This window comes from Pyxicephalus adspersus, chromosome 8 (genome assembly GCF_032062135.1).
Source record: "Pyxicephalus adspersus chromosome 8, UCB_Pads_2.0, whole genome shotgun sequence".
NCBI lineage: Eukaryota > Metazoa > Chordata > Amphibia > Anura > Pyxicephalidae > Pyxicephalus > Pyxicephalus adspersus.
In genome coordinates, this window is record NC_092865.1 from 66,335,957 (window position 1) to 66,363,898 (window position 27,942).

The window sequence follows — 27,942 nt, forward strand, 5'->3', positions numbered from 1 at the left end:
CAGTCACTTGTACACTTCTTGTTCAAAGGCACATATGTGTGAAAAGAGCAGGTTCATAGCGGCCGTGGGAGCATGTTATCTGTTTACACGGCCACTTGCACCACGGAGTGATTCTGCACCACTCACTAATAACCCCCATTCATTTTCTATTGGGCTGCTGCAGGTAGATGTAAATGTGGGCCTGATTTATGAAAGCTCTCCAAGGCTGGAGAAAATACACTTTCAGAAGTGAAGTTGTGTGATCCAAAAAATATGGAATGGATTTTTAAAAATCATTTGCTATTTGCTAGCAAAGCTTTGAATCCTGGACCAGATCTATTCCAGGTTTGCTGGATCACCCAGCTTCACTGATGAAAGTGTATCCTCACCAGCCTTGGAAAGCTTTAATAAATCGGGGCAAGTACCTCCCCCCAGGGCAGCAGTACACTGGTAGGAAGAAACGGTCGCAACCTGCCTACCAGTCTGAACACAAAGCAACAATGGAAAAGTTGTAGCATTGATACAACTTCTACTACCGAGCCACACTATTCCATATACGTCCAGTACACCAACTTCCATTGAGGGCTCTTGGCACTTTTTATCATTACTTGGTAAATATAGGTATTTTTACATTTGGCATCCTATTTATGTTTATGTCATTTTACATTTGTCACCAAACAATAGGTATAGAAACGTAGATAAGAGTAATTTACAAAAAGTTCTGTAGACACAATTGATGACAGTTTTTTTTTTTCGAAGATCCGCAGTGGTCTAACAAAATAGTGTTAGTTCACAACTGATTACAGTAAGTACAATAACACAGGTATTCCTTGTATGAGCACACGTGTAGATGTATGTGAGCAGCACATTAACAACATTTGAGTGACAGGCGGAGAGCAATAAAAATGCCATGGTTGATTTTCTCCCTGGGATTGGCGTGGTGTTATGCTCGAAAGGAGGGGCCTCTGGTGTCCGTCCATAAATAAGGGGGGTTCATACCATGGAAATAAGAAATCAGCTTGCAGACGCCTGTCCCCTGACTGAACATTAAGGGATTTTCTGCGCTTGTCACAAGAAGGAAGGTTGACATATACAGCTATTTGCTGCCTGTGAAGGAACTCATTTGCTTGGCTAGAGGTGCAAGTTGTATCCCAGCATGAAACTGTTCTCACACACACTGCTGTTTGGCACTGTGTTCCTTTTAACCCTTAAGGAGCTGACTCAGGCATGCAGCTGCTTCCCAACTCACCCCCAGCAGCACTTCTGTAATGCAGATGTAGGTAAGTCTTGTGATGGTTTATGGCAAAGTTGTATTTTTTTTCTATAAAAGTTTGTTGTATTAAATAAAATTCATTATTAAAGCATTGCAACCATTTTTGTAGGTCAGGAATTGGATGCACTTTGCTTTAAAGTTATATAAATCTCTCGTGGAGTTGGAATGTTCTTATTTTAAGCTGTACATGTAAGCAAATCCAGCAATGTATTGGAAATAGAATGGGAAGCAAATTCACTTGTATGTTAATGTCATGTTCTGTACTATTACATGTTGGTTCTGTACATGATCTACTGATTAAGATTGGTATTTTGTAACGCTTCTGTATATGTTTTTGAATTATTTTGTATCTTTTGTCCTACCTTTCTAATAAAAATTAAATTTTTTTAAAACATAAGAAAGAAATAGAATAGACAGATGTTGTACATAACTTTGAGAATTTACCAATGCAAATAGATGCTTCACAAAAAGTTCCTAGGTAATGTAGGAACAAGACTTTAACCTGTAGGAAATAGGTCTGTGAATATACTGGAGGCTACGTTGTTCTAAAGGGTTTATATGACAAAATGATGATGACGACTGTGTAATAACATACAGAAGAAGGGTCTGTTTATAAAGCATTGATCTGAACACTCAGCAAACATTCCCTAGGGAGAATCTTTCAGGTCAATGTGTTCCTATTTGGCAGCGATTGAATCTCCATCAGAGAATGTTCACTGAATGTCAGATTTACTGCTTTATAAGTTGACTTCATAGAGTGTAAGTTGAATACTTGTCCATTGAACCCATTTGGGTTCTGGGAAGATAAACAAGTAAATATAATTTATTTTAAAATTCTGTAGAAAGAAAATGGAGAAATGGATGCAAAAAATACAACTTGTAAATATCACCCATTTAGTGGCTCATGCTGTGTTTCATTTCATCCATGTTCTCAATGTACAGTGAATAAACCTTATCTGATGCTGCTAATACCATTGATCATATATCATGCCTTTCAATTTATTTAGATTCGTAATCATATTATTTCTTATGTCTTATGTGACCACTCTTTCATGTTTGGCACTAATGGCTGCACCTTATAGTTATGGAAACTTTTTGTGAACAGTGTTTGCTTAAAATTGTGAATTACAGACATACAGAAAATGGCCAGAATGGTTGTTTACTAACTCAAGTCAAATTCTAAAAAGGCAAATAGCAAGAGACAACAATTTGGTTATTAGTTTACTGTAATCTAACCAATTAAGAGATGTTTTTTGATAGGTTGGTGTGATTACTATACTACACACTATCACTAGTTTATTGACTGTCCAACTGGAAAACCTTTCACTTATTGGCATGGTGCTAGTGATCATGTCCATACACAGCTCACTATTCATATGCAATGTGACCAATATGTTTAAATCTTACAATGAGTGGCTTTTCTAGGTTTTAAAAAGTTACCAACAATAAGCCAACATAAGTGTTTGTTATACAGTAGTATAACAAGCACTTAGTGGACTCCTATTTTCCCAGCCTGTGATTACATATCGTGTATCTGTGGGAGGAAAAGGAGGGAGGGAATGCCAGGCTTTTGAAGGGCAACCAGAGTTAAATTTAAAAACACAAAATTTTATTTTTCCAACAACATAATTTAAAAGATTAAGAGCTGTGTCTCTATAAATGAATCCTAGGCTAACATTCAACTAGTTTCGCAAAAAAAATAGCAATATCGTTTAGTATCATACTAGGTTAGCGATGGCGGTAAGGTGTCCCACCCAACGCTTTTAAGTATTTTCGTTGTGGTATGTGGGTGAGCTGCAGGATGGCTGCCTACAGCTCACTTACATACCACAACGAAAATACTCCATACGAGAAGACAACACTTTATCTTCCCCTTCTGGATCACTGTCATTTACTTCTACTAAGCACATCCAAATTGATATCAGTCTCACTATCAAATCACTTACAAGTAGCAATTCCGTATCAAAAGCTCCTAATGTGGAAAAAAAGTCTCCCCTTACCGATGAGGAAGCCCGGTACGGGCGAAACGTGTCGGGTGGGACACCTTACCGCCATCGCTAACCTAGTATGATACTAAACTATATTGCTATTTTTTTGTAAAACTAGTGGTTATATGTTAGCCTAGGATTCATTTATAGAGACACAGCTTTTAATCTTTTAAATTATGTTGTTGGAACAATAAAATTTTGTGTTTTTGGTTGCCCTTCAAAAGCCTGGCTTTCCCTCCCTCCTCTTCTGCTCTTCCTCCCACAGATACACGATAGTGCTTGTTATACATTCACCAAATATTTTGCAAATGTTGGGTCATTACCTGTCCTATGGGATTTTCTTTCCTTTTTATATGTCATAATGTTTCTTGAGTTAAATTATGAAGTTATGGTTGGTTTGTAAGTATTTAAGCTTCTGTAGTGATCAAGATGTTTCCACCATTTTCATAGGTATATGTACAGATTACCAGGCTGTGCAAATGGTAGGAAGGATGTCAAAAGTCGAAAACACTGATCTGAGATCTGATTAATTGTTAAGGATTTCTGCTTTTTTGCAATTACACATTACTGTATGCCTAACTGAATAGGCTCTTTAGAATCAACAATATTATATTCTAAAAAAAACTTCTGAAATATTGACATGGGCCGCCCCTATGCGCACTGGTGCATAAAGAACCCACACTTGGATGATGGTGCTCGGAGTAAACATTTTTTCAGATCTGAAGCAGTAAACAATATGATTGGGATAACTTTAGGAAATTTGTATTCAAAAAAGATTTAGCCGTCAACGATTTTTTTTAATGTTCCCACTGAGATCTGCGCCACATATTTGAAAATGATTGTTAAATATATTCCGGGCTGCCTTCAGTCTCCTGCTGCTGGACACACAGCTGAAACTGTAAAGTCCATTTAATTCATCATGTCATGCTGTGGCTGCTTAGCTCTCATCCCGTGTGCACAGTAGATGTACAACATGGCTCTCCACAGAAGCTCAGAATTAGCATCTCTATAGCGTAGATTGCACTTTGTGCATACTGATTACAGGCTTTATAGACCCCGCTAGAATGTCTTTGTGAGGCATAATCCTAACACAACTCATCATTACTTACACCAACTTTAATAGTTTTCCTGTTCTGAAACAAAGTTAGACTATTTGGTTAAGACTAGTTGTTTATGCATGCGTATCTGATACTTTTTTCCTAAATCAAATCTATAGTACCGTATATAGGTTTAATTAGTAATAAATACATTTTAACATTACTTAAATAATTTACATAATATTTTTCTTGTCAAAAAATTGTATTGATTTTCTTTTTGTGCTAGGCAGGCATCCCACTCACTGATGCCTTACTGCAATTTACTAACTGCATAGATGACATTGTTAGACGACAGGGATGTCAAAAAACCTGATCTACAGTTAACATTAAAAAATGCAACCAGGCAGGTCCTATGTTGCAGAAGTACCAGGTGATGTACCTTATGCAGAAAAATTTTTAAATAACCTTACCTGGGTAACTGAGACACCATTATCTTCACCAGGTCCTCTCCTGGATTCAGCATCTTTGGTCTACTTAAATGGCCAAGCCGGAATGATATGATTCATGTGCATGCACAGAGGGGCTCAATCATTCAGGAAACCATTGGGGATGTCAGAATAACCAGCATCATACACTGAGCTGAAAGCATGCATCTCAGATTGCCAACAGGTTACATAGTTACATAGTAGGTCAGGTTGAAAAAAAGACATAAACCCATCAAGTTCAACCCCTAGGGAAATAAACATATCCCAGTTCACCAATGAAAAAGGATTGTCTCCAGTCTTAGAGATCTTTAATAAATTGGGCCCAATGTCTTATGGCTTGTCAATGGTATAAGTGATGGTGGGACACGGAAAAGGGAAACCCTTTTTACTACTGATGATCTGTGGAAGGACAGGAGAGTTACCAGTATTTGCTATTCTGATGATACCTTGTCACACTTTTTTAGAAAGGGCTCTGCCACAAACGAAAGTGAAGGAAAAAACTAAATCCTGAAGAAAGTAGGGAGTAATTTAATTTCAGAGAATCAAATTTTTTTCCACTATGCGTAAAACAGTGAGCCTGATTTATTAAAGCTCTCCACGGCTGGAGAGGATAAACTTTCATCAGTGAAGCTGGATGATCCAGTAAACCTGGAATGGATCTGGTCAAAACATTCAAAACATTTGCTCACAAAAAGCACACAAATAGCAAATGACTTTGAAGCAATCCATTCTAGGTTTGCTGGATCACCCAGCTTCACTGGTGAAAGTGTATCCTCTCCAGCCTTGGAAAGCTTTAATAAATCAGGCCCATTATAAAAGGTATTAAGTATAAACAAAAACAGCGATAATAATGCTGCACTAGCTGTAAAGACCACAGGGGTCAGGTAGTGCAAAGCATGTTACATACCATGTATAAAAAAAAGTGTAAAAAATGCTAAGAATTTCCAATATAAGATTTCCAAAAGATGTAGCCACATTGGAACGTGCAGGAAGAATATATATTCAAGCCTAAAATAATTTAGTGTTTGGATCATTTTAAAATGGTCCCAAAGAAAATAATTCAGAAATTAATCAAAATGATTTTCAAGAACTGCTATCGAGCCATTGGTGTGTGGAATAACCATGTATAAGTTCCTGATAATCAGGGTATCCAAAATAGGATCCGACTAATTCAGACTAAAAGCCTAATTCTGAAGGACAGTGCTAGAATCCCGGAAATTGAGGACATATGGGCCAATGTGGGCTGCAGATAGAAATTAACAAACACATTAAGGTTAAGCCAAGATAATTATGTGACAAGGGGTCATCTTTGTGTACTTTAGGTAGTGTGTAAATGATGCAAAGAATTTCCCAATTTCACATCCTCCACAGGCAAATCAGGATGTTGGATTTGGTCATGGTGACAGTGTTGGCTAGGGTTTATTTTATCAAAATCAAATGCCCAGTGATATACCCAGTTACAATTGTTTGGTTATAATGGCAATGTTATCTTCACATTTTTTCTGAAGGTGTATGGGTACCTCCATAGCACCTGATAATTGTACATGATGGGGAAATAAGTCTAATTAATTGTTGCCAATGTTGAGTATATTTTAAACAAAAACTACTTTAAAGGCAATCAGTTTGAAACATAAATAACATAACAATAATATTTTATTTAGTAAATATGTTTTTAGCTCATAGAGTTTTCCTCCTGATGAAGTAGACGGGTTCGCCGAAACGCGTTGAGGATACAGCATTGAATTGCATGTACTCAATGAGAGTTGTAATGTATTTTAATGTTTTTGATATTAAGTAAATTCTGAGAAAATTTAGGTCAAAGTTTCAAACTGATAGCCTTTAAAGTTCCAGTACTTTCTGCAAATTCAAATATAATGTTTAATTTTTGGGATGTGGCAAATCTTGTTTGAATTGTACTGGAAATCATCCCTTGCTTTGTTCTTGCACTATATTTTAAACAAGAAAACCCAGATGAATCTGTTGAATATGATACATTTTTTTCAAGTAATGTTACTGGAAAATGTTCAACCTTACATTTCTGAAGCTATTACAGATTGCTATGGCATCATTTGTATAACATTTTTCTTTCTGTGATTCTATGACGTCAGAGAAGGTTGTTGAATACCTCAATATGGGATGTTGCCTCTTGGCAATTATTCTGCACTGTACAATTACATGTCCTGGAACATAATGCTTCCATCTGACAGATATGTGCTATTAAGCCATATTTGTTATTAGAAATACATTCATCTCAAACAGGCTTTTTTACACATCATCACATTAATCTAAGATAGGTTATGATCAGAAACCCAAAAAAAACACCAAAACATATTTGTATAAAATAGGTATGTAAGGTGTTATTTAAAAATAAAAGGATATATGCGTACAAACTATAGTAGTAGATATTCAGCATCAACAACTTTCTTCTGCATTGTGTCTAAATGAATCTACAAACACTTAAACCGTTTTGTAGAGCATGAGTCTTCTGGGTATGTTCTGCACATAATTAAAGTTTGTGTAACAAAGTCTCAGAAAAACAAGCTATGGGAAATTTTTGGGATTCTGTTGAAGCCTGTCACCAAATCAAAGGCACTGAGAAGGTAGGTAGAATTCTCTGTATGTGCTTCAATACTAGAATTTTATACTTGAGCGTGTCTTTCAATCTCATACAATATTCACTTTACAAATGTGTAAAGAAAAATGATCCCTACAAACAGATTTTGCCAAAGTAAGACATTTTCCTGGCTCCTGTAACACAAAGCAGATCCACAACTCATTCTCCCAAGGGTCATCGCTCTACAATAGTGCCCAGACCCAGTCACCATCTAGCTATGTAAGTCTTCTAAAAAGGCTCCAAATTCATGATAGATCCCCTACAAGAAGCTAGCAGAGAAATTAATTAAGTCTGGGCCAAGCACTTTTCTTCGACACTTTTGTGTGGGTGATTAGTGGTGTGACATTTTGTCTTTTCTAGTCAGCTCTCTTTTGTCTTGTGTGGCTGATTCTTTTAAAACATGCATAGCTACAAAACAGATCCAGCAACTGAGTGAAAACCCTCAAGAATCCTAAAAGTGAAGCGTAGTGATTCTTGCCCTGCCAGCTATGTCAATCCTGCGTAATTGACATAGGAACAATGATTTACCCTAGACATGGAGGCATTGATTTCGTGTTTAACTGAATTCAGGTCTCAAGATCCAGGGACTTACTTTTAAAAAGTTCTTTAGCCCAGGGGACTTATGTGTAAAGAATTAAATCACTTTAGGAGGTTAAAAATAAAACTGCACTTAACCAGACCATCCACCTAACCTAACCTTTGACCGATCCAATTGTGAATCCACCAGTTTTGGCTTAGTGATGACATTTTATTCAATGGCTTAGTTCTGAAAACTAAAAGAATAAACACCCTTCCCAAAGATCCTAATTCTAGAGCTTTCCCCAATTGTAAAATATTTCTTGTTAATAGAAATATATCATCCACACAAGGAGGCTTTTAGCTAAGCTAGGTATAGAATAACCCTAGTGAAGAAGACCACCAAACTTCGAGCTATGAGTGTACGATACATTTGCCCATCTACACCGCTAATACTCCAGAGATGAAATCGGGGAGCAGAAAAGGAACTTGTGTGCAAATTACCTGCTCTCCTTTAGCAACAGCTAGATTTCTAACTATCCTAGTAGCTAGTAATTGGTATCCATGCACACAAATTGGCTAGAAGTGCCAACATTTTGTATTTGAAGGACATAACAATATTTAATTTAAATCGGTTCACTATAAGGAGAAGTAAGTTCAAGTCCCTGGCAATTATATTATCTGTTTAGTGTAAGAGAAACCCGACAAGAGACACTTGGAAAGAATAAAGTCTGAGTCAATCAGTCTTATGTACACAATCTTCCAACCCTTATGCTTGAAGTTTAAGTTTTAATAACATTTAGGCCAAGGCACCGTTCTTCGTGCGGCTCACCATGTTGACTTACATATCCAGCTTTTGCTGCTCACATCTAACAGTATGTGGGCAAAGATCATCCTCAAAAATGAACTAAGCAATACGGTCAAACAATTGTGACCAGGCAGCTCCTTTATTTTAGAAGGGACAGGTTCCTTCTGCAATAAAATTAACTTACCTGCCTGATCACAATTTTTTATTTACATGTACCTGTCTTAGCAATCTACAACTGGTCTTCTTCCCAGTATTGGATCTTTGGCTGTCTTGATTAACAAGGTCAAGATAATGTAACTCCAGACAGCCACAAGGAATGCAAGGATACCTGCCATATCCTGATATCGTACAGTGAACTGCTCATGCACAGCTCGATGTACTTTTAGAATAAGATTGGGAACATACAGGTACATTTTTGTTCCAGAAGGGACATCGACTGTCCCTTCTGCAATAAAATTACAGCCTGCTTGCAATTTTCCATTGTGAAACTATAGTTCTACCTAAGCTTGGCTTAAAGCCTACCTAAACTCAGAAGTTTCCCTTTACATAAAAGGGTAGCCAACACTTTTATGTAAGGTAAAAATTCTGTTTTTTTTTTCTAGGTGCAACAACCTTTTTTAAAAGAAAAAGGGTGTAGCACTGCCCCTAATTCGGGTATTCCGGGAGGCTTTGCACTCCCATTCATTCTCGATCACCTTGGCTACGTCACGTAGGTATGTTCAATTATTGTCGTTGGAATTCATTTTATGTGATTGTCTCCAGCAACAAAAGGTGATAGATGAAGGAACGAGTCAGAACTGAATAATGCATGACATCAGGCAACCCCTGTACACGTCAGATTCTCACCTGAGATGAGCCCAAACATTCGAACTGGGTGAGAATCATCTGACGCGTGTACACGCCTTACAATTTTGTTATGTTATGTTATTTTAATGATAAGATGCAATTTTCTAGGCAAAGAAGTATTCTAAAATGGTTTTTGGGTGCTGTGGTTCTTAAACGAACATGTGTAATGCGCAGTGAGATCGGCAAATCTCACACCTGGGTCAGGTGACGAAGGATGAAGGACCAGGAAAAAGAGGAGAGGATGGCGGCGCCTAGAGCACTGGCTCCGGGACAGATGCTGAGACGATGCAGGACCAGATGCTGGACACCACCGGATTGATCGGACTGCCCTGCCGGTTTGAAGGTAAATGTGTGTTTTTGGCAGTTTTGAGTTTAGTTCCTCTTTAAGCAGCACACACGTGTTCAATGATTGTCATTGGAAACCATCTTATGTGATTTTCTTAAGGTGATAGATGAACGAACGAGTCAGAACAGATCCATCAATGACGTCAGGCAACCTCTGTACACGTCAGATTCTCACCCAAGATGAGTCCAAACATTTCTACTGGGTGAGAATCATCTGACGTGAGTACACAGCCTTACAATTCTGTTACAGTTGACATTCAAAAATCCAGCCATCAATATTCTGGATCCTTCTGATTTCTGGCATTGATTTGGAAAATCCGGCAGTCCGGATGTTTGCCAGATTTGTGAACCTGTACTGTATAGGTTATTTTATTGATAAGATACAAACTACTAGGCACTGCACATGTGTAATGTGTTGTATATATTTACATAGTTATCTGCACAGTGTGGTTTTCAGATATATATCAATCATATAGCACATTGTTGCCTTACGGCTGCTGTTGTTTCAGATCTACCTTTAATGGCTGGAATGTGCAGGTGTTAGGTGGTAGCTATGCTTCCGTGATGTGAGCTAGGGAACCATAACCTGTGTAGTGAATATAGTGGTGCTCCTATTGTTATTTATAATTTCTTTGAAGCATATGCAAACCTTAACAATTAGTTTCTCCTATTTTTCAAGATTTGGTTGTTTGGGCTGTTTGTGTTTTGCACTGTCTCCATGTTTAGGTGGCCATTTTGGTAGCAGCAGGAAATTTCCTCCTCCATCTAAAGACTTTAAGAAAGAAGAACAGTGGAGTAGCATAGTAGTCACATGATTGACACTTATCCCAAATTTCCCAAGACTAGAAGTGAGAGGGATGGAGGGAAGATCCCACGTTGCAGATATGTGCACTGCTTTTTTCCAAGAGGAATTCCAAAATTATCAGTAATTTTGTTTTGGTACTGCTTTGACATAGTTAACATTTCTAAATACTCCACGTAGCATAGCAAATCTTTTGAGTTCAGTCCCAATAATGGGCCCGATTTATTAAAGCTCTCCAAGGCTGGTGAAGATACACTTATCAGTGAAGCTGGGTAATCCAGCAAACTTGGAATGGTTCTGGTCCAGGATTCAAAACATTTGTTAGCAAATACCTTTGAAGAAAACCATCCATATTTGCTGGATCACCCAGCTTCTCTGATGAACATCCATTATTTCGAGCCTTGGAGAGCTTTAATAAATCAAGACCAATGTGTCTGTACTGCAATGATTAAGTGCATAGGTTTGTTTTAGTTTTTATGTGATATAAATAAATGCATTTATCCCTTCAGCAATCTATAAGGGTTATGTGTACAGTTTTGTCTCTTTTTACATCATCATATTATAGCCAGGAATAAAACAGTTTTATATTTTTTTGTTTGCTAGCTAACAGATGGAGTTTTATGATCCTTGCACGTTGTTTAGTTCAGGGAGCTCAAGAACTCAATAAATATCTGCAGCTTTACACAAGCGAGAGACGTTGCTGAATGACAACAGCTAGATATGCATCACAGCAAAAACCTCAATATATCTTAAAAAAAGAAAAAAAAACATGTAAAATATTCCTACCCAAAATGTATCCCTAGGCTAAAACTATTACTTTGGTGATTTAATAAAAGCAAGTAAATGTAAATTCTTTCAAATTTTTAGTGTTTACAAAAGTAAACTGCAAATGTTGTAATGTGAGTTACAATTTTATTGTGTTACATAAAAGTTGTGATATAGTTTTTACTATCAAACTTGAGATATACTTTGATTTATATACGTGGCACAAATGTACGAAATGTTGCAATGTTTTTTTATAAATTATTCCCCCAGAAAATCAAGAAATAAAAACATATTTATCGAAATTACTGCATAGGTATAATACATTAAGACAGAATACAAACACTAAAAGGTAATTTATAGAACCAAGATATCACCTTAATTTAAAAAAGTTCTGGGCTTTAGGGATAATAATGTATAACTCTACTTTTAACATAAATATACATATCCTGTTTCTCTTCCTGCCTTGAGCTGTAACCAACTCTCTCCCTCCACATCATTGTGATCTATGGTAATCAGGGCTCCATTTAATTGTTTCCATCCTATAGCACCTGCACATAGACTTCCATGGAGAAGGTAGGCAGACCCAGCTACTCAGAAGGCTATAGAGCTTAAAGCGGTGCTTAACTCAAATGTATTACTTTACATAAAAATCAAATAAGACGGAATAGGATGGCAAAAGCCTCCCGGGATACCTACGTCACGCATCCCAGGGGGCTCTTGGCTGCTCTTTCTGCGCATGCCTGAGATCAGGGGCCCTTTCTTTTAAAGGAAAGAAAAAATTTCCTCAAGCATGCGTAGTGAGATCGGCAATATTTTTTCCCATGTATGTCATCCGATCTCGCGCTTGCGCAGTGCGAGATCGGGTGAAGTAGGAGGAAGAAGCCGGAAAAAGGAAGAAGATGTCAGCGCCTGGCGCTTCCTCAGGCTGAGGACGGATCCCGGGACGACGCTGGACCCAAGCATAGAAACTTCCCGACGGATTGATGGATCTGTGGGATTAAAGGTAAGTGTTTTTTTATTTTGGGTTTAGTTCCGCTTTAACTATGCAGGCTCTATTTGAGTTACATAGTGTGATGGAGTCATAGCTGCTGAGAAAAATCAGAATGTTGATACGGGTAAGTACTATCTAGTAGGAGGGTGGCATTACATTCAGGGAAAAAATAATTGGTCTGGAACGATGTTCTTTAAGGGAGAAAAAAATTAAATTAACAATCTGTAATAGAGCTCTAAAACAACTCTTTAACAATCTCCATCTGCAGGTGATTAAAGTAATGCATCTCCAAGGAATACAAAAAGACTGTAAAGTCAGGTTTCAGTCTGTTTCTAACTTAAAAACACTTCAATGTGGGCTTATATGGAGAGATAAACTGTTATTTCCAAATATACAACTTACCTGATTGGTCTTTTGATCCTCTGACTTTAATACCTTTCAAATCACTAACTCAGAATGAGTATACAGCTCAGGAAGTATCTGCAAGCTTGTTTCAGGTTTGTGATTACTGAAACCACAAGATCAGATTTCCATCCAGGCAAATAGAATTCTCTACACAGAGCCCAGAAATGGCAACTTTAACATTCACACACTGAAAAGGTGCCAGGATTTTTTGAAGATTAATTTCTCCACAAGGCTTATAGCTATGGTAGTATATGGGGACTTTTTTTGAATGTGCCTTTACTGCTTGCATAGAATATGTTGATACTTTTATGAATCATCTGGGTATAAGCTCAATGTAAGTATCAGTTGGCTGATAAAAAAAAACACAGTTATAGGATATAAATAGGTAGAGTTATCGATAGGGGGATCGGTAGATCATTTCTGATTCACTACAGTTTGTTTATTTATGTTTGCAGACTAAAAAGACAAAAGGTTGCAGCATTATGCAGCGCCAACTTATTTAAAATATGGTAAAATGTAATTATTTTAGCACCAACTTGCAGGCTGGTTTTCCAGTTAATATGCATAAGTCCTTGAAAGAAATTTATGTCATGAGGAATTCCAGTCACTTCTTAATACATAAATCTTGGCAATAAACATGGAAAAATAGCTTACAACTGTTCAGCATTCTTAAAGCATTAGAACACAGACACATACATTTACTCCATACTTGTGTTGATAGCTGCCGGGTAAATGTATCAATGAAGTGTATAATAATATAGTTCATTTTCTCCTACAGCAGAAACCTGCAGGATGAGAAATATGTGGTCTACCATTCCTGACATCCACAAAGATATTATTTAAACCAAAATGCATAAATTACTGAGGTAGATATAAAAGACAAAGGTTAATGTAGCTCATTATTGAATAAAACAAAACATAAAAAGAATAGCCCATGAAAGGAAAAGAGCAATTTTTGTTTCAATATTTACCTTCAGCTAGATGTTTTCCCCATGCAGTACTGGTTTTCCACCACATGATGTCACTGTTCTTATAGGTTAAATGACACCCCGAAATATTCCTCCCAATTTCTTCCTAGTTCCGGTCATGGACCCACCCACAGTTTGGTATTATTATTATTATTATTAATAAAAAGGATTTATATAGCGCCAACATATTAGGCAGCACTGTAAATTAATTAGGGATTGCAAATGACAGACTAATACAGACAGTGATACAGGAGGAGAGGACACTGCACCAAAGAGCTTACAATCTAGTAATTGGAAATCTATTAGTAGTTATTGGAAACTGAAGCAGAACATTGATGAGCTCATCTCTTTGTCATCTTCTCTTACAAAAATGCTTCTAGTCAGCACATTAACTGATTAGCTTTTTGTGCTATGCCATCCCCCCCAGCCCCAGATCCGGTATGCAGGGAGTTCTGGTGCACAGGGTCTACAAGAGGCTGATATCTGGTCACAAAATTACTAAGTTACAAAATTGCAAGCAGGCAGATGGGTCAGACATTGTATCTCCTGCAAATAATTAGGATAACCTGTTTCCAATTTTTTTGTGTTTTATGCAAAAAAAAAAAAATGCTTTCAAACATTTTTTTTATTATTTACCTTTAGTACTGTTTAGGGTACTCAAGCTGCTTTAACTAAAAAATAGATTTATTCATCTGGTAATACGGATCTGCAATAATATTTTGTGTATATCTGCCTTAATTTCTCATTATATCTGCCCTAATCCAATTAGGTTTGCATTTGTTATTCTCTATCTAATGGGAATCGTTGACTCACTGCAAAAAAAATATAAAATGCAGCTCAATATGACAAGCAAAGAACTATTTTTATAATGTCAGCTTTCAGTAACAAATTAGAAGATCTGCACTAAGCCCTGTGCCAGGCAAATCAATAATCCCCTCTCTGATATACATTTATCTCCGGTCACAAGATGAAGAAATCGCAGCTGGCTTATATCCTAATTGCCTGCAGAGTCAATTATAAAGAACATGGCAAAAGGGCCATCTTATGTACCCTCCGTGCAGATATACGTCTAACTTGATAAATGTTAACAAGGTTTATGAAATAAGACAGACATAGTTAAATGAGCAAACCTTCACAATCATTATCAACATTTTACTTAACATCGCCAAAACCTAATAAAGTGAAGACTTAACTTGGTCTCTGTAAAGGCTGAACATTGTGCCAAGTCGTGTAACTCTAAGTGGTATATTTATCAACAATTGGTAAAGTAATTCATTGGACAAAAGTGCAGGTATCCTCAGTCTGTTGGAGCAGAGATGGGCAAATGTATAAAGAAATGTAGCCAGAGATGGTCTAGTGGATTTGTAAAGTATCAGGTATACATGGGTGAACTACTCATACATTGGTTTAATGGAAGGTGTCATTCTCAACTTATCCACTGGGTGTAACTTATTGTGAATCAAAACAAACGCAACAACATCTAGTGGAAAAATTAGGAATGACACTTGGCGGTATTAAATCAATGGGCCTGATCTATTAACGCTGTCCAAGGCTGGAGAACATACAGATTTTTATCAGTGAGTGAGTAATTGAGCAAACCTGGAATGAATCTGGTCAAGGATTCAAAATATTTGCTAGAAAATAGCAAATGATTTTGAAGAAATCTATTCCAGGTTTTCTTGATCACCCAACTCCCCTGATGGAAGTGTATTATCTCCAGTCTTGAAGAGCTTTAATAAATTAGGCTTAATGTATCAAAGTAGGTCCATGTCTACTAAATAATTCAGATCAATAATCCCAATAATCCATGGTATCCCCAGGAAGCAGCTTGCCCTACCCCTGCTGCAGCAGATCAGCAGTAATCAAAGTTCATGTGCACTCCCTCCATATGAAAACCGATCACATAGGAACAGTTATTTGGCAGGTGTTGCACAGGCCAGGTGAGCCACAAATGAGTTTCTAGTTTAAAATTTGAATTTCTTGAACTTTGGTTTATACTGGTATCTGAAACCACAAAAAGAGAAATTTGTCCTGACTACTTGTCCTATGATAATGGATTTGGTTCATTTTTAGAAATCGATTTTAGGTTTGCTGGATTACCAAGGTTCACCCATGATAGTCAACCTACCGGTAATTCCGAGTGTGGCTCGGGGTGGATTTTGCCTGCTAAAATTGGTAATCCTGAGTCACAATTAGGGGTCGCATAAAACTTAAAAAAAAAAAAAAAAAAAAAAAAAACTTACCTTCAACCGTTGTCGTCCCCTGGCGTCCTGCTGGTCCCCGCAGCTCCTCCGGACACGTCTTCTTTCTTTAATCTTGTCCCAGCATGTGCAGAGACGAGCTCCGGGGTTTCCCGGTGACGTCGCTGTATCCAGCGGGAGGATCAGCAGAAAATTCAATATTTTCCATTGGATTCAATACAAAATAATTGTATTGTGTCCAATACAAAGAAATCTTTGTATTATTTATATATATTATATATGCTACTGTACAGATATATTATGTTTAACTGTTTTTAATTTTTTTTTAACAGATTTTTGTGTTTTTTTTATTTAAAGTTTATTATTAAATTTATTAAATATTAGACATGGGTTAGTGGATTATGGCTAAGAATGTAAAATACATTTCCATACAAAATAAATATAACACTTTTTGCGTGGAAATACGGACAGAATTAGAATGCTAGGGGGTTAATAAATAAGGCCAACAGTGTGTATGCGTGTGACTATAAAGTTCAATTTTGTTCTCAATACTCCAAAGGACTCCAAAGAGCACGCTGCTTTACATAGCAGCCAAGAGGGAGCAGAGTAAGGCTGGGGGGCGTCCAGGGTTAGGAGTATTGTGGGCATGCATGTTGGATTGTGTGTGCGGTTAGAAGTGTGGAACAGCCGCTGTATGCTCCAAGTTTATTCCACCTCAATGGGAGAAGCTAGGACTACGGTTGAGAGCACAGAAGAACACTAACTCAATGCATGTCTGTAATGGTCCTAAATTTAAAGAAAAAAATGCAATAGTTGTAAAATTGCAAACTACTCTGTGGCAGCGGTCACCAACCAGAAGTCCACAAGAAAATTTTAGTGGTCCGTGGCTCTGGACGGGGCAGAGCCGTGGAGCATGTCTCCCGTATTGATCACAGGCTCAGGCCGGTGGGGCGGGTGTGTCTCTGGACAAGCTCACACCTGCGATGGAAGAGTGGGCAGTTCTGGCATCATGACATCACTCGGGGGGGAAGTTTACTCCCCTTTGAGGGACACACGGCTCCCTGTGCATGTGCGGTCCGGAATCCATAAATTTATTGGTTCATGAGGTCTAAAAGGTTGGCAACTACTGGTATATGTCATCTTGTTAGATTTTAACTTTACCAAAGGTGACTTTGACAACACAGTGTCTAACCGTGACAAACCTGCATAATTCAAAATAAGTATATGCCTAAATATGCCTTACATTGCCTACAGTACAATTGTCAAAATAAAAATCAGTAGATGTGGAAATACATGCAACTGAATCAATCTTTCCTATCCCTGGATTAGGCCTTACTACTCTATCAGGGGGCTGTAGAAGCAGCAAAATCTGGGCCAGTTAATCAGGAAAATATGACAATTTGTATCTCTCCAACATCTAACATCAATTAAATTAAATCATCGGCCTCCTACACAATGAGCATGCCATGCATAAACAAGTCATTAGTAACACATCATGTAATTATTAATAATTAGGAATTTGTGTGATTACTTATCACTTGTTTATGTACAGGGAAATAAAGATGTATACATTTTTGCACTGAGATAAATCATACTGGAATGTTGTACAATTGAACTCTAATTCAACAGCTTACAACAGAAAACAATATAAGGGTTGTTGGGTATGCAACCTATCCACTTCCATCAAGGCGAAAAGTGGCAGTAATACCAATCAAGGTGCTGTCCAAATGGTAATTGTTTTTTTATACACAGAGTTTATAAAACAAAATGTATTATTATTTATATATAGCTAGGCTTTATATCTACCTTTATTCACTTGCTACTTGTAGGCAGTTATAAATAATAATGATGATTTTCAGAAAGTGTGTTTAGCATCCAACAAGAACATTTTTTGTATGACTTCTGGGTTACCCAACAAAAAGACCAGCAGTCGCCAACCTTTCGGATCTCTCACAGACCACTAAATTCATAATTTTAAATCCTGCATACCATTAATATGAATTTTCATAAAAAGTTAAAGGTAAAATAATGATCTTCCTAATGGTGCCTGACGAGGACTGTGGAGGATCTGATTCATTGATCATCTCACGGTTACGTGAAGTATTTCTATTGTTACTATTATCATTAATTATTTAGTATATATCTTTGGTATTACTATAGAAATGCAAAACATTTGATTGCTTTTTGCTCACATATTTATTTCATTCCAATCTAAGACCCAACAAGAAATGATAGTTACCAAAGTTAAACTATTTGATGTCATTAAATATAACAGTTATAGAAAATACACAGTTACGGTCATACTTACCCAAAAGAGCATCTGAGAAATAAACAAATAAAATAAAACAATGGGATGAGAATCGGTATTGGCGGAGCGGGGTGACTGTTGTAATGGTGGAAACAATACTGAAGCGTACGGCTCGGTAACGGTTCCCTCATAAAACTTAATACTACACTGACGTCACGCTGCGCCTCCCTTGTTTTTCCGTCTCTAGTACAGTTCATGAATTTAGTGCAATACAAAGATGAACATTGTCATTCAGAATATAAGATTTTATTAGAATATTATTTTTGTTTTATTATTTAAAACATAAACATTACAAATATCCACATTTTTCTGTGGATCACCAAAATTTTCTTGTAGACCACTTGTTGGCGACCACTAAAATAGACATTCCAATGATCAATTAAAGGACAGCCCATGAAGGCTGACAACACTGTTACTAATTGCAAGGCAGAGGCTTAGCTTTGTCATTGAGACCTCAGACCTTACTGTCTACCTGCAGTATAAAAAAACCTTCATTATAACAGATGCAGAAGCTTGCATCACTACAGCTCACAAGACATAGGAAACGAGAAGGTGATTTAACTGACCAATGAAATATTAGTTTTGGTATAATTTTTATATAGTCGTGTAAAAAACCTAATTTGTTTTAAATTTTACACTTGATATATTGTCAAATTACTGTTAGAGTTTCTGTTGTATATGCTTTACATGTTTCCATAAGTTTATACTTTGTTGTGAACTTTCGATCAATATGTATTTGTATGATTAACTTTTTTCATTAAACTATTTTTTTTTAGTGCTTCGTGGAAAAGTAGTCAGTATAGACTTTGTCAATGCAAACAATGATTATCGCCAGGTCAGATATGGAATCAAAGTGATCAAGGTAATACACCATATCATATATACACATATCAGACAAGAAACAAAACAATGGGGGGGGGTCAGTCTACACAGCTCAAGGAACCCCAAGCAATCTCTGATCCCTGGAAGAACCCTAGTTGAGAATGATTGGTCTTGAGGAAAGAAGGGAAAGGGGGATATAGCCAAAACCTTTAAACACATTAAAGAAGAGTCCGAAATAAAGAACACAGTAAAATGACCTCAATCCAGAAAAAAAAATTTAGATTCAAAATAGTATTACTGTACTATACAATAAGTAAATGTACACTTTTGGGATAATACAGATCTATACTTGATAATACTTGACTACTAGCTATAAAAAATTGGGAAAACCAATGGGCCACTTGGTCTGTTTCTGCAGCCACACTTTACACAGAATATGTCCGGGTCTGCAACATTTTATAGCCCAACTGAAGTCAAAAATTTTGAAAAAGTTTTGGAAAGAGTGAGAAATGAATCAAAATCTCTACCAATAAATATATAATATAACTACAAAAAATAATAATATAACTACAGGAAGACAGGGGTACCAACAAAGACTGAAAAAGAGATTTTAACTCCTTCTACTAAATGTTTCAGGAGATATCTCTGTTACCATTGGAAGGCAGTGTTCTCCCCAGCCCCTTTTAGCTGGGTGAACCACCCAGCACTTTTTAGTAACCACTCAGCTTGTTTTTGGGTGGTTACTGAAGAGCTGGGTCACAATACAGGAGCTGCCAACAATTGCTTCCCACCCAACTTTCTGGCTTGCTGGGAAAATTTCTGGGTTGAACAGTGGAAGGGTTCTACTATTGCTTCCTGCCTGGTAAAATTCTATCATTAGATACTTATCAAGCAATACAAAATCATGCCAATTTTAAGCCAATTGTCCAGCAAGAGAAAATAAGCCTGATTCAGTGATATGCAGGCAAGAACTGGGAGCAGTCACAATAGAGGACATTAATTGTGACTGTGCTTTTTGGGCTCGTAGTGAAACAAAATAATGTAAATGAATAATGCAAGCCATTTGCAAACCTATATTTTCTTGCTCTGATTACACTTTGCCTTAAACTTTGCTAAAAGGTAATCTGTAATGGCAATAATTTATAGGTAACCTTCTTCTAAATAATGCTAGCTTACTGGAAATCTTCAGCTCTCATACTTCCTAGGTCTTTGGTCCCATAACTACTAATATTTGTTCAGTCCAACTGCCATTGGTGGCTTTTTGTTTTACTTTGAGTGATTATGTTGACTGCATTTCATATTGTACTTGAAACTTTCTTTCTTTCCTAATTTAATACTGTACTTTAATAAAATGTTATAAAACAAACTACTAATATATAGGAATGTCCTAGGTCTGTGACCCAGATGTGACTAAAAGCAATTAGCAATTTCAGAAAGTCCTATCCTTTCTTTCATAAGAGCTTTGCTTGTAATAATGTATTTCTTCAATTCTTTCTGGAAAAATAAATGATAACTATTACTGAATATGTTTGCAGATATTTAAAGGCAAGATAAAACATATTGATAGTGTGTATACCTCTGCTGAATCTTCTCTGTGCGGCATTCAGTTAGACGTTGACAACAAGATGGAATATTTACTAACAGGTACAAAGTAATTGCTCTGTACACAAGCACCAGAATTTCAATCATATTAAATAAATATATTTATAAATTTTTATAGCTATGAACATACCAATAGTTCATCATATCTCACAGTAATTTGGATAAGAAACAGCGGTAGTACTCGCAGAAAAATCTTTATGCAAAACACATGTCCTTGCAATCCCACCAATCATGAATCAATATGCAAACTACTTTTTTTGTTCATTTAAAGACTCTAATGTGATAACATCTGCAAAAATGATAACATCTAAAAAGCCAACTAAAATTTAGATCAATTTTGGAGTGGGGAAGAGTTAAAGTGACCCCATGAGTCCATGCTTCCAAAAAAAAAGCATATCTATACCTTCCTTTCTGGGGGCCATGTCCCTAAATGTTCGAATTTTGCTACTCCAGGGCCAGTATGGGCATTCCACACTAGAATGTGGTGACAGGGTCATGATAAAATTTGTCAAACTTCTATTGGATCTTTGACTTCATTGGGGCGATCTACCCACTCTTCCCCTCTCTGTGGAATTGGGACACAATAGCACTCTTCTCCCCTCCACTAAAAGTAAATTTTTGTCCATGGCTCCATTGGTTAAATGTATTATTATCAAAAATATTAGTCTTTAGTTGCTGTTTCCAATGCTCCTAGGAGTCATCAGATCAATTACTCATTCCTTAAGAGAAGGCTGAGGTTTTAATCAGACAAATGGAGCTGCAAAGCAAGATGCTCCACTGTTCGCTCTCGTAATACAAACCAAAGAACTATCAATATCCTTTTTTTGTGTATTTCTTCTAAAAATATTACATATAAACATTAATATAAACTTAAATAAAAAATAGATCAAAACCAATACAACTCTCCCATTTAAAATTTTATTTGAACTGTCTGCCAATGTTTTACCATTGATGTCACCATTGTCATTAATCACTAGGCTTGCACTGGGGTGGGATACATGTATTCAAATGCAATCACATTTATGTCAATTTTCTTCCAAAACCTTTATGTTTTTCTCTAAGGCTTCTTAATGGATAACAAAGTAACCATCAGCCTATGTGGTCTTTCTATACCATGGAACTATGTGTCAGAGTTTCAAAAAAAGAGTCTCAGTTTCACATATCAAATGGGATGTATGTGTAAGGTATGTATTATAATGTAATACATGTAACATAAAGCAAAAAAGGTGTTTGTTGTTTTCTAAATACTTTTTTTTAAGGAGAGGCCCCTCCTATACTGTTTTTATTGCTGAAGCGGTAAAGACTAAATGGGAAGCCCAGACTTTGGGCATGCACAGATAAATGTAAAAAAAACAAAACAAAATAAAACATTTTTTACATTTACAAGAGGAAACGTCACCCGATCTAACACCTGTGCAGTGCAAGATCGGGTGAAGGAAGAAAATGGCGGCGCAGGACCGAATCAAATCCCATTGTGGAGGGAATGAGGACTCTACGAAGGTAAAAGTTAGTTTCATTTTTTTATTTATGTTAATGAAAATTCTGCTCTAAAAGCTACAGGTCAGCCGCAAATTTTAGAGAACACAGAGGGTGGGAAAGGTGGAATTTAGAGAAACACTTTAAATTGTTTTAGCAATGTTAAAAGGAATATAATCCCTAATCTGTTTTAAATGCTACTTGTGTCTTGAAATGCAACTTGAAATGTGTAACTATTGTCTTATATTAGTGTGCTTCCTAATAGGTGAGGAAACTTAGGTGGCCAGTTAGCTAGAATAAACATATCTATTCCAAAAAATACATTTAGGTTCTGGGTTTTATGTTGTATCAACACCAATACTGCAACAAGAAATATAATCCACTCCTATTAATTATAATGATATCCAGGACCTAGCCTATGAGACATAGGCCCTGATTTATTAAAGTTCTCCCAGGGCTGGAGAGAATACACTTTCATCAGTGAAGCTGGGTGATCCAGAAAACTTGAAATGGATCTGGTCCAGGATTCAGAACTTTAATAAATTAGGACCATATATTTAATGTTATCAGTGTTCTCCCCAGCCCCTTTAAGCATGGCACCCGGCACTCTTCAGTAACCACCCGGTTGTTGTTGGGTGGTTACGGAAGAGTTGGGTCACATAACAGGGGCTGCCACCCACCTACAATTTCATCCCACACAGGCCAAAAAAAATTCTGGGTTGAACACTAGTAGTGGAAGGGTTTAAAAGGTCTGTGTGTGAAGGAGACTGAAGTCACAAATTACTCACATAAAATGATAATTTGGAATTACAATGTGGCGTTCAGGATCAGCATGATAGAAATTAGTTGAATTTTTACAATACGATGTCAGTTACCAGCACATTTCTCTAGGGATCCACTACAGAACATGCCCACAATCCATGTAGAACCTGGAGAGGAGTTATACAATAATCTAAATGTATTTGCTTTTCAGTTTGTAAATGTTAAAAGAAAAAATAACTGATTTGCTTATAATTTGTTTTTTTAGATTACATATTGTTTTGTAGAATCATGTGATAACAATGCACCAAATGAATGCCTCTGGAAAGACTGGGTAAATGAACATACTCTAGGCGGACAGGAAGCACAGAACTACGCATGTATCCAAAGGAGAGATGGCACCTGTATATGGTATCCACGTTTACCTGTAAAGCAACCAAGCTATGAAAGTCATCCTTAGTTCAACATTCCCAGCAAAACAAATTGAGTTGGTTCTACCAATCGGCATGAGGCAGTGGAACAAACAACACAATGAACTCTACAAACATGTAATCAATATTTGTCGGGGTTGGCTTTTGGTGGAACACTATGTTCACGAGATTTTTGAGTGCCTACCCAAAACTGTTATTTCAGATGGTAATGGGGTAGAGGAGGCAAAATCCCCCACTGGCTTGTTATATTTCTCCAATATGTATTCCTGGCCAAAGGTCCTCCTCTCATTTAAATATAATAGAAGCTTTTCAGCAATGCATATGAACGCTGGATCCTGGCTGGAATAAATCCTAACACGTATTTGTGTATGGGCAGTGGTAAATATTGTAAGGCAAGTGTACAATGGAACTAATGATAAGTGCACATTTGCAATTACTGTCTTTCGAAACAGTTTGTTACCCCTCTGCTAAGAAATCTGTTTAATGCACAGGTTAGGAAGGAATCAGTATGAGTTGCGCTTTTGTACTGGTATTCAGTATAAAAAGTCATGGAATTCCAACATTGTGGATCACTTACAACCCAATGACACGAATTACAACCTTACACTAGATTTTTACCGGAAAAAAATTTAGGATTTTCTTCCAATCACTAAAAATTGTTTTGGGTGATGGACCTTGAGCAGAACACATTTTTATTGACATAATATGCATTTCCCTTGGCAAAATAACCCAGCATGTTTGGATATAGTGGAACTGCTACTTATGGCTTAAGGCAGGAATTGGCAGAGTTTTATGGCCACTAGGCTATTTATGGGGTGGGCGGGAGCACACTAGGCCAGACCTGCCTTTATGGCTCCACCCACAACCAGGGAACGCCCCCTGAAGTGAAATCCCTCTCCTCTGTTTGCATTGCGGAGGAGAAGGATTTACCTTCAGGGAGGTTTCCCTACTTACCGCGACGGCGGAAGTATCAACGCTGGCCGCGGTAAAGAGGGGAGTAACTGCAAGGGGGCTCCAGCGGCTCCGGTAGTTCCTAATGCCCCCTGGCCAATCCATCGGCAACCCGCGGCTCCGGCCGGCACTAGGCCGGATCGTCCAGGGGCATTAGGCCATAACGAACTACTGGGTAGGCCGTATCTGGCCTAAAGGCCAGAGTTTGCCGACCCCTGGCTTAATGTAACTCTATAAGCAATAGGCAAGGGCACTCTCTGTCTGTAGAAAAGCCCTAAAAGTGTGTACATGAATGAAAAAAACAACTTGATCTGCAAGCTTTCTATATGTCATCAAATCAGTAAGTATTAAGGCATTTGTATGACAGTCAGGTAGCTGGTAATAGAAAGAAATCAGTCTTTGTACATGGCTAAAGTACATAAAATGCATCTAAATTTAAAAAAAGCAAATATCCTGTTGTCTAGAATTCTTCCTGAAATATTCCTACAGCTATATAATTGTATATCTGCACTGTGAGATCAGGAACTGTGACTGTGAAGGAGATTTGGAATGAGATTTTGTAATGTAAATACTGTATTGTACAGTAATCTCGTTGCTGAAGGTTCTAGCATGAGGAATAAAATCCCACCATCATTAAAACAGACCCCTCCACAAGAAGGCACAGTGCAGAACAAATCATTGTAAGTTAATGGAAAGATCAGCTATAGTGGGATCACAGGCAATACTGGTGGTCATTCATTTGCCATCTGTCTATATTTTTGGTACAGATTCCAGAGTTCGGTTCCTCATACATAGAGATTAGTAGGTTAGGTCGAAAAAAGACAAAGTTCAACCACTAGGGAAATAAACATATCCCACATTTAAAAACCTATAAGACATAGTTGGTCCAGAGGAAGGCAAAAAACCCCTGGTAGAGAGATGTATTGCCAATTTATTAACCATGTTTAAATTAATCCATGAATTATAAATTCAGCAAGCACATGCAGTAATAAAAAAGCCAAATGCTAAATCCCTAACTTGATCAGGGATGCTAAATCCCTAACTTGCTCAGAATACTCCTATATTTCATCACCTTACTGAATACTAAATATGTAAATGATAGTATAACTTACACGTGATAATGTGTTTGATGATTTAGTATCTTTTTTCAGTCTATTAATCCTTGGTGCTATGCAGTCAGCAGTCACTATTTTTCTTATCCAGGTGTCTACACGAGAACGGTGAAGGAAAATATTCATTAAACTTGGATCTACTGGCTGAATAATTTAATTTATTTCTTTCAGACTTTTATTTTTTTCTGTGTATCTATTGCTTTTTTCTCTCGTTTTTATTTGTCCTTTCATAATTGTCCTTTTATTTTTTCAAAATAGAATATCAAATGGCATACCATAATTTTTATAGGACTTTAGGAAGCACCAAATTGTAAAGGGGATAAAATGTTAGTAATCTCTGGTAGTCTGTTGTAACACCAACCAAGCCTGTAGCATTCAGTAACTACAGTCTATATTATCTATATTGTTCTGTTTAACCCTACCAATTGAAAATTGAGTACCCTAACAACGAATTCTCGGGAATTTTTTATTGGCTCCTTTTAAGCTTAAACCGTGAACCCAGTGTGAAAAAAATTCCCAGCTGGGAGTTGTGCCCAGCAGAATGATAATTAAAATAATAGAAAAAAAACACATTTTAGCTTTATATAAAAGGGTTATCTACCAAGATTGGGCATGTGCAGAAGGAGCAATATGTGACATAGGTATCCCACAAGGGTCTGGGCTTCCGGGGTAAATACTGAATGGGAGCAAAGCTTTATACGAAGCTACAGTCCCGGCTCTACATGTCAAGGTGGCTACACTGGAACTCCAGGGGGACCATGCATGTGAATGTAACTACCCTATAAGAAGAAGTCTACTGTCCATTTTCTTATAGCTCATCTTTTGTACAAAAGGAAGCCTTGAGCAAAAAAGAAGACAGCCTTCCAGCAAGCACATTGTAGTGCTTTATTACATTTTTTTACTTAAATACCTGTAGTGAAACAAAATATTAGAACCTTTGTCAGTTGTATATTTCTGCTTATGCCCCCACTGGAGAGGCTTTTTCCCACTTTTGGTCCTAGTGATAGGTACACGAGTGAACAGCAAGTGAGGAGAAATTATGTTAAACAGCGGTCTCCAACCTTTTGGGACCTACGGACTACAAAACTTACGGCTTCTGGAACGCGCATGCGCATGGAGCCATGTGTCATTCAAAGGGGGAAGAACTTCCCCCGGAATGATGTCATGATGCCAGAACCCGCCCACTCCCCCATGGCAGGTCTGAGCTTGCAATGGAAGAGTGGGCGGGTGGTTTCCAGGGACACAACCAGTCCACCACGCTGAGCTTGCGATTCGTATGGTAGTTATGGTCCACGGCTCTGGCCAGTGCTTCCCCCCCAGTGGGGTCCTTCTCCCGACCCCGCCATGGGGCACACTAGCCAGACCCGTGGACCACCAAAATTTTCACCAGCTGGCTATCACTGATCTAAATGATATTGAAAACACATAAATCTGACAGAGGTCCAAACCCTTACTGCCATTTAAATAAAATAAAAACAGAGTGGCTTCTAAGCTGTATTGCAAAGAGATCCATTGTTCATCTGCAAAGCTGACATATTTCTTATACATGATTGCCTTACGGTAGATCAGCGTTCCTAAACCTGGGTTACCTGGAACCCAAGGGTTCTTCCAGAAGTTGCTAGGGGTTCACAGCTTGTGATTCTCAGGTCAGTTACCACTGACCTTGATAATCTTTTTGGTTTCTGTAAGGGCGGCAGCCTTCCCAATGGCCAGCAATGTGGAAGGTATGGTTCCCAATGACCACTAAGCTAATGTACTAAGAGTCGTGGATATAATATCTATGGAAGGGGTTCCCTGAAGACCTGAAAGATAATTATGGGGTTCCCCTTTATAAAAAGGCAGAGAAACACTGCCTTAGAGGCCTGCCTGCAAAACCATAAAAAAGTGGAAAATTAAAAGTTAACAGCAGAAATTTTGGTTAAGCTGATAATCCCGCTAAAAAGATCTTACTGCCAGAGTTCCCAAGTGATATAACAAGCCAGTATAGGGAGGTAGCCTTCAATGGTCTTTACACTTTCCAAAGCAAACAACAAAATTTAAAAAAAAAGTAAAGTGGAGCATTGAATGTTCTGTTTAAAGTTGTCAGTCATCTTATTGCATTATACTGGATGATTACATTTATATTAAAATTATATATCTTCAGAAGTAGGGTAATTCCTTTTTACAAGTCTTAGATTCACTTTATATGACCTTGTAAATTGTACTTGTTTTCAAATTGTTTAAAGTTAATAGTATAATCTATGTTAAAACCTGTTGCCTGTCAGAAAATAAGCTTTTGGTGAAATGTAATTCTTTGCTTTGTATATTTATGGTTTGATTTTAAATGATTAAAGAGAACCTGTCAGGTTGCCACTTATGTGCCTCTTTGGTGTGCCAAGTTGATTTTAGAAATTGTTACACTTTGTTTTTGTGTTCTAAGTAATGATTGTATATACTTTAGGCAGTTGAATAATATTAA

The 27,942-nt window shown here is 37.3% G+C and overlaps 2 protein-coding genes across 2 annotated transcripts in view; one reads left to right on the forward strand and one right to left on the reverse strand.

Moving 5' to 3' along the window:
* SYN2 (synapsin II) overlaps positions 1–27,942 on the reverse strand; it is a 193,362-nt gene that overhangs the window by 39,822 nt on the left and 125,598 nt on the right. The gene's annotated exons all lie outside the window — the stretch shown is intronic.
* TIMP4 (TIMP metallopeptidase inhibitor 4) lies at positions 944–27,840 on the forward strand. Its single transcript, XM_072420995.1, has 5 exons — positions 944–1,259; positions 19,108–19,193; positions 20,689–20,797; positions 21,818–21,939; positions 23,259–27,840. The coding sequence occupies exons 1-5, from the start codon at positions 1,136–1,138 to the stop codon at positions 23,448–23,450; spliced, it is 633 nt and encodes a 210-aa protein (XP_072277096.1). The 5' UTR covers positions 944–1,135; the 3' UTR covers positions 23,451–27,840.

Excerpts from the sequence above, each read along its gene's own strand:
- TIMP4 (XM_072420995.1), top strand. The coding sequence starts at position 1,136 with ATGAAACTGTTCTCACACACACTGCTGTTTGGCACTGTGTTCCTTTTA. Across the intron at positions 1,260-19,107 it reads CTTCTGTAATGCAGATGTAG|TGCTTCGTGGAAAAGTAGTC; the intron begins GTAAGTCTTGTG and ends ATTTTTTTTTAG. Across the intron at positions 21,940-23,258 it reads AAATGGGATGTATGTGTAAG|ATTACATATTGTTTTGTAGA; the intron begins GTATGTATTATA and ends TTGTTTTTTTAG.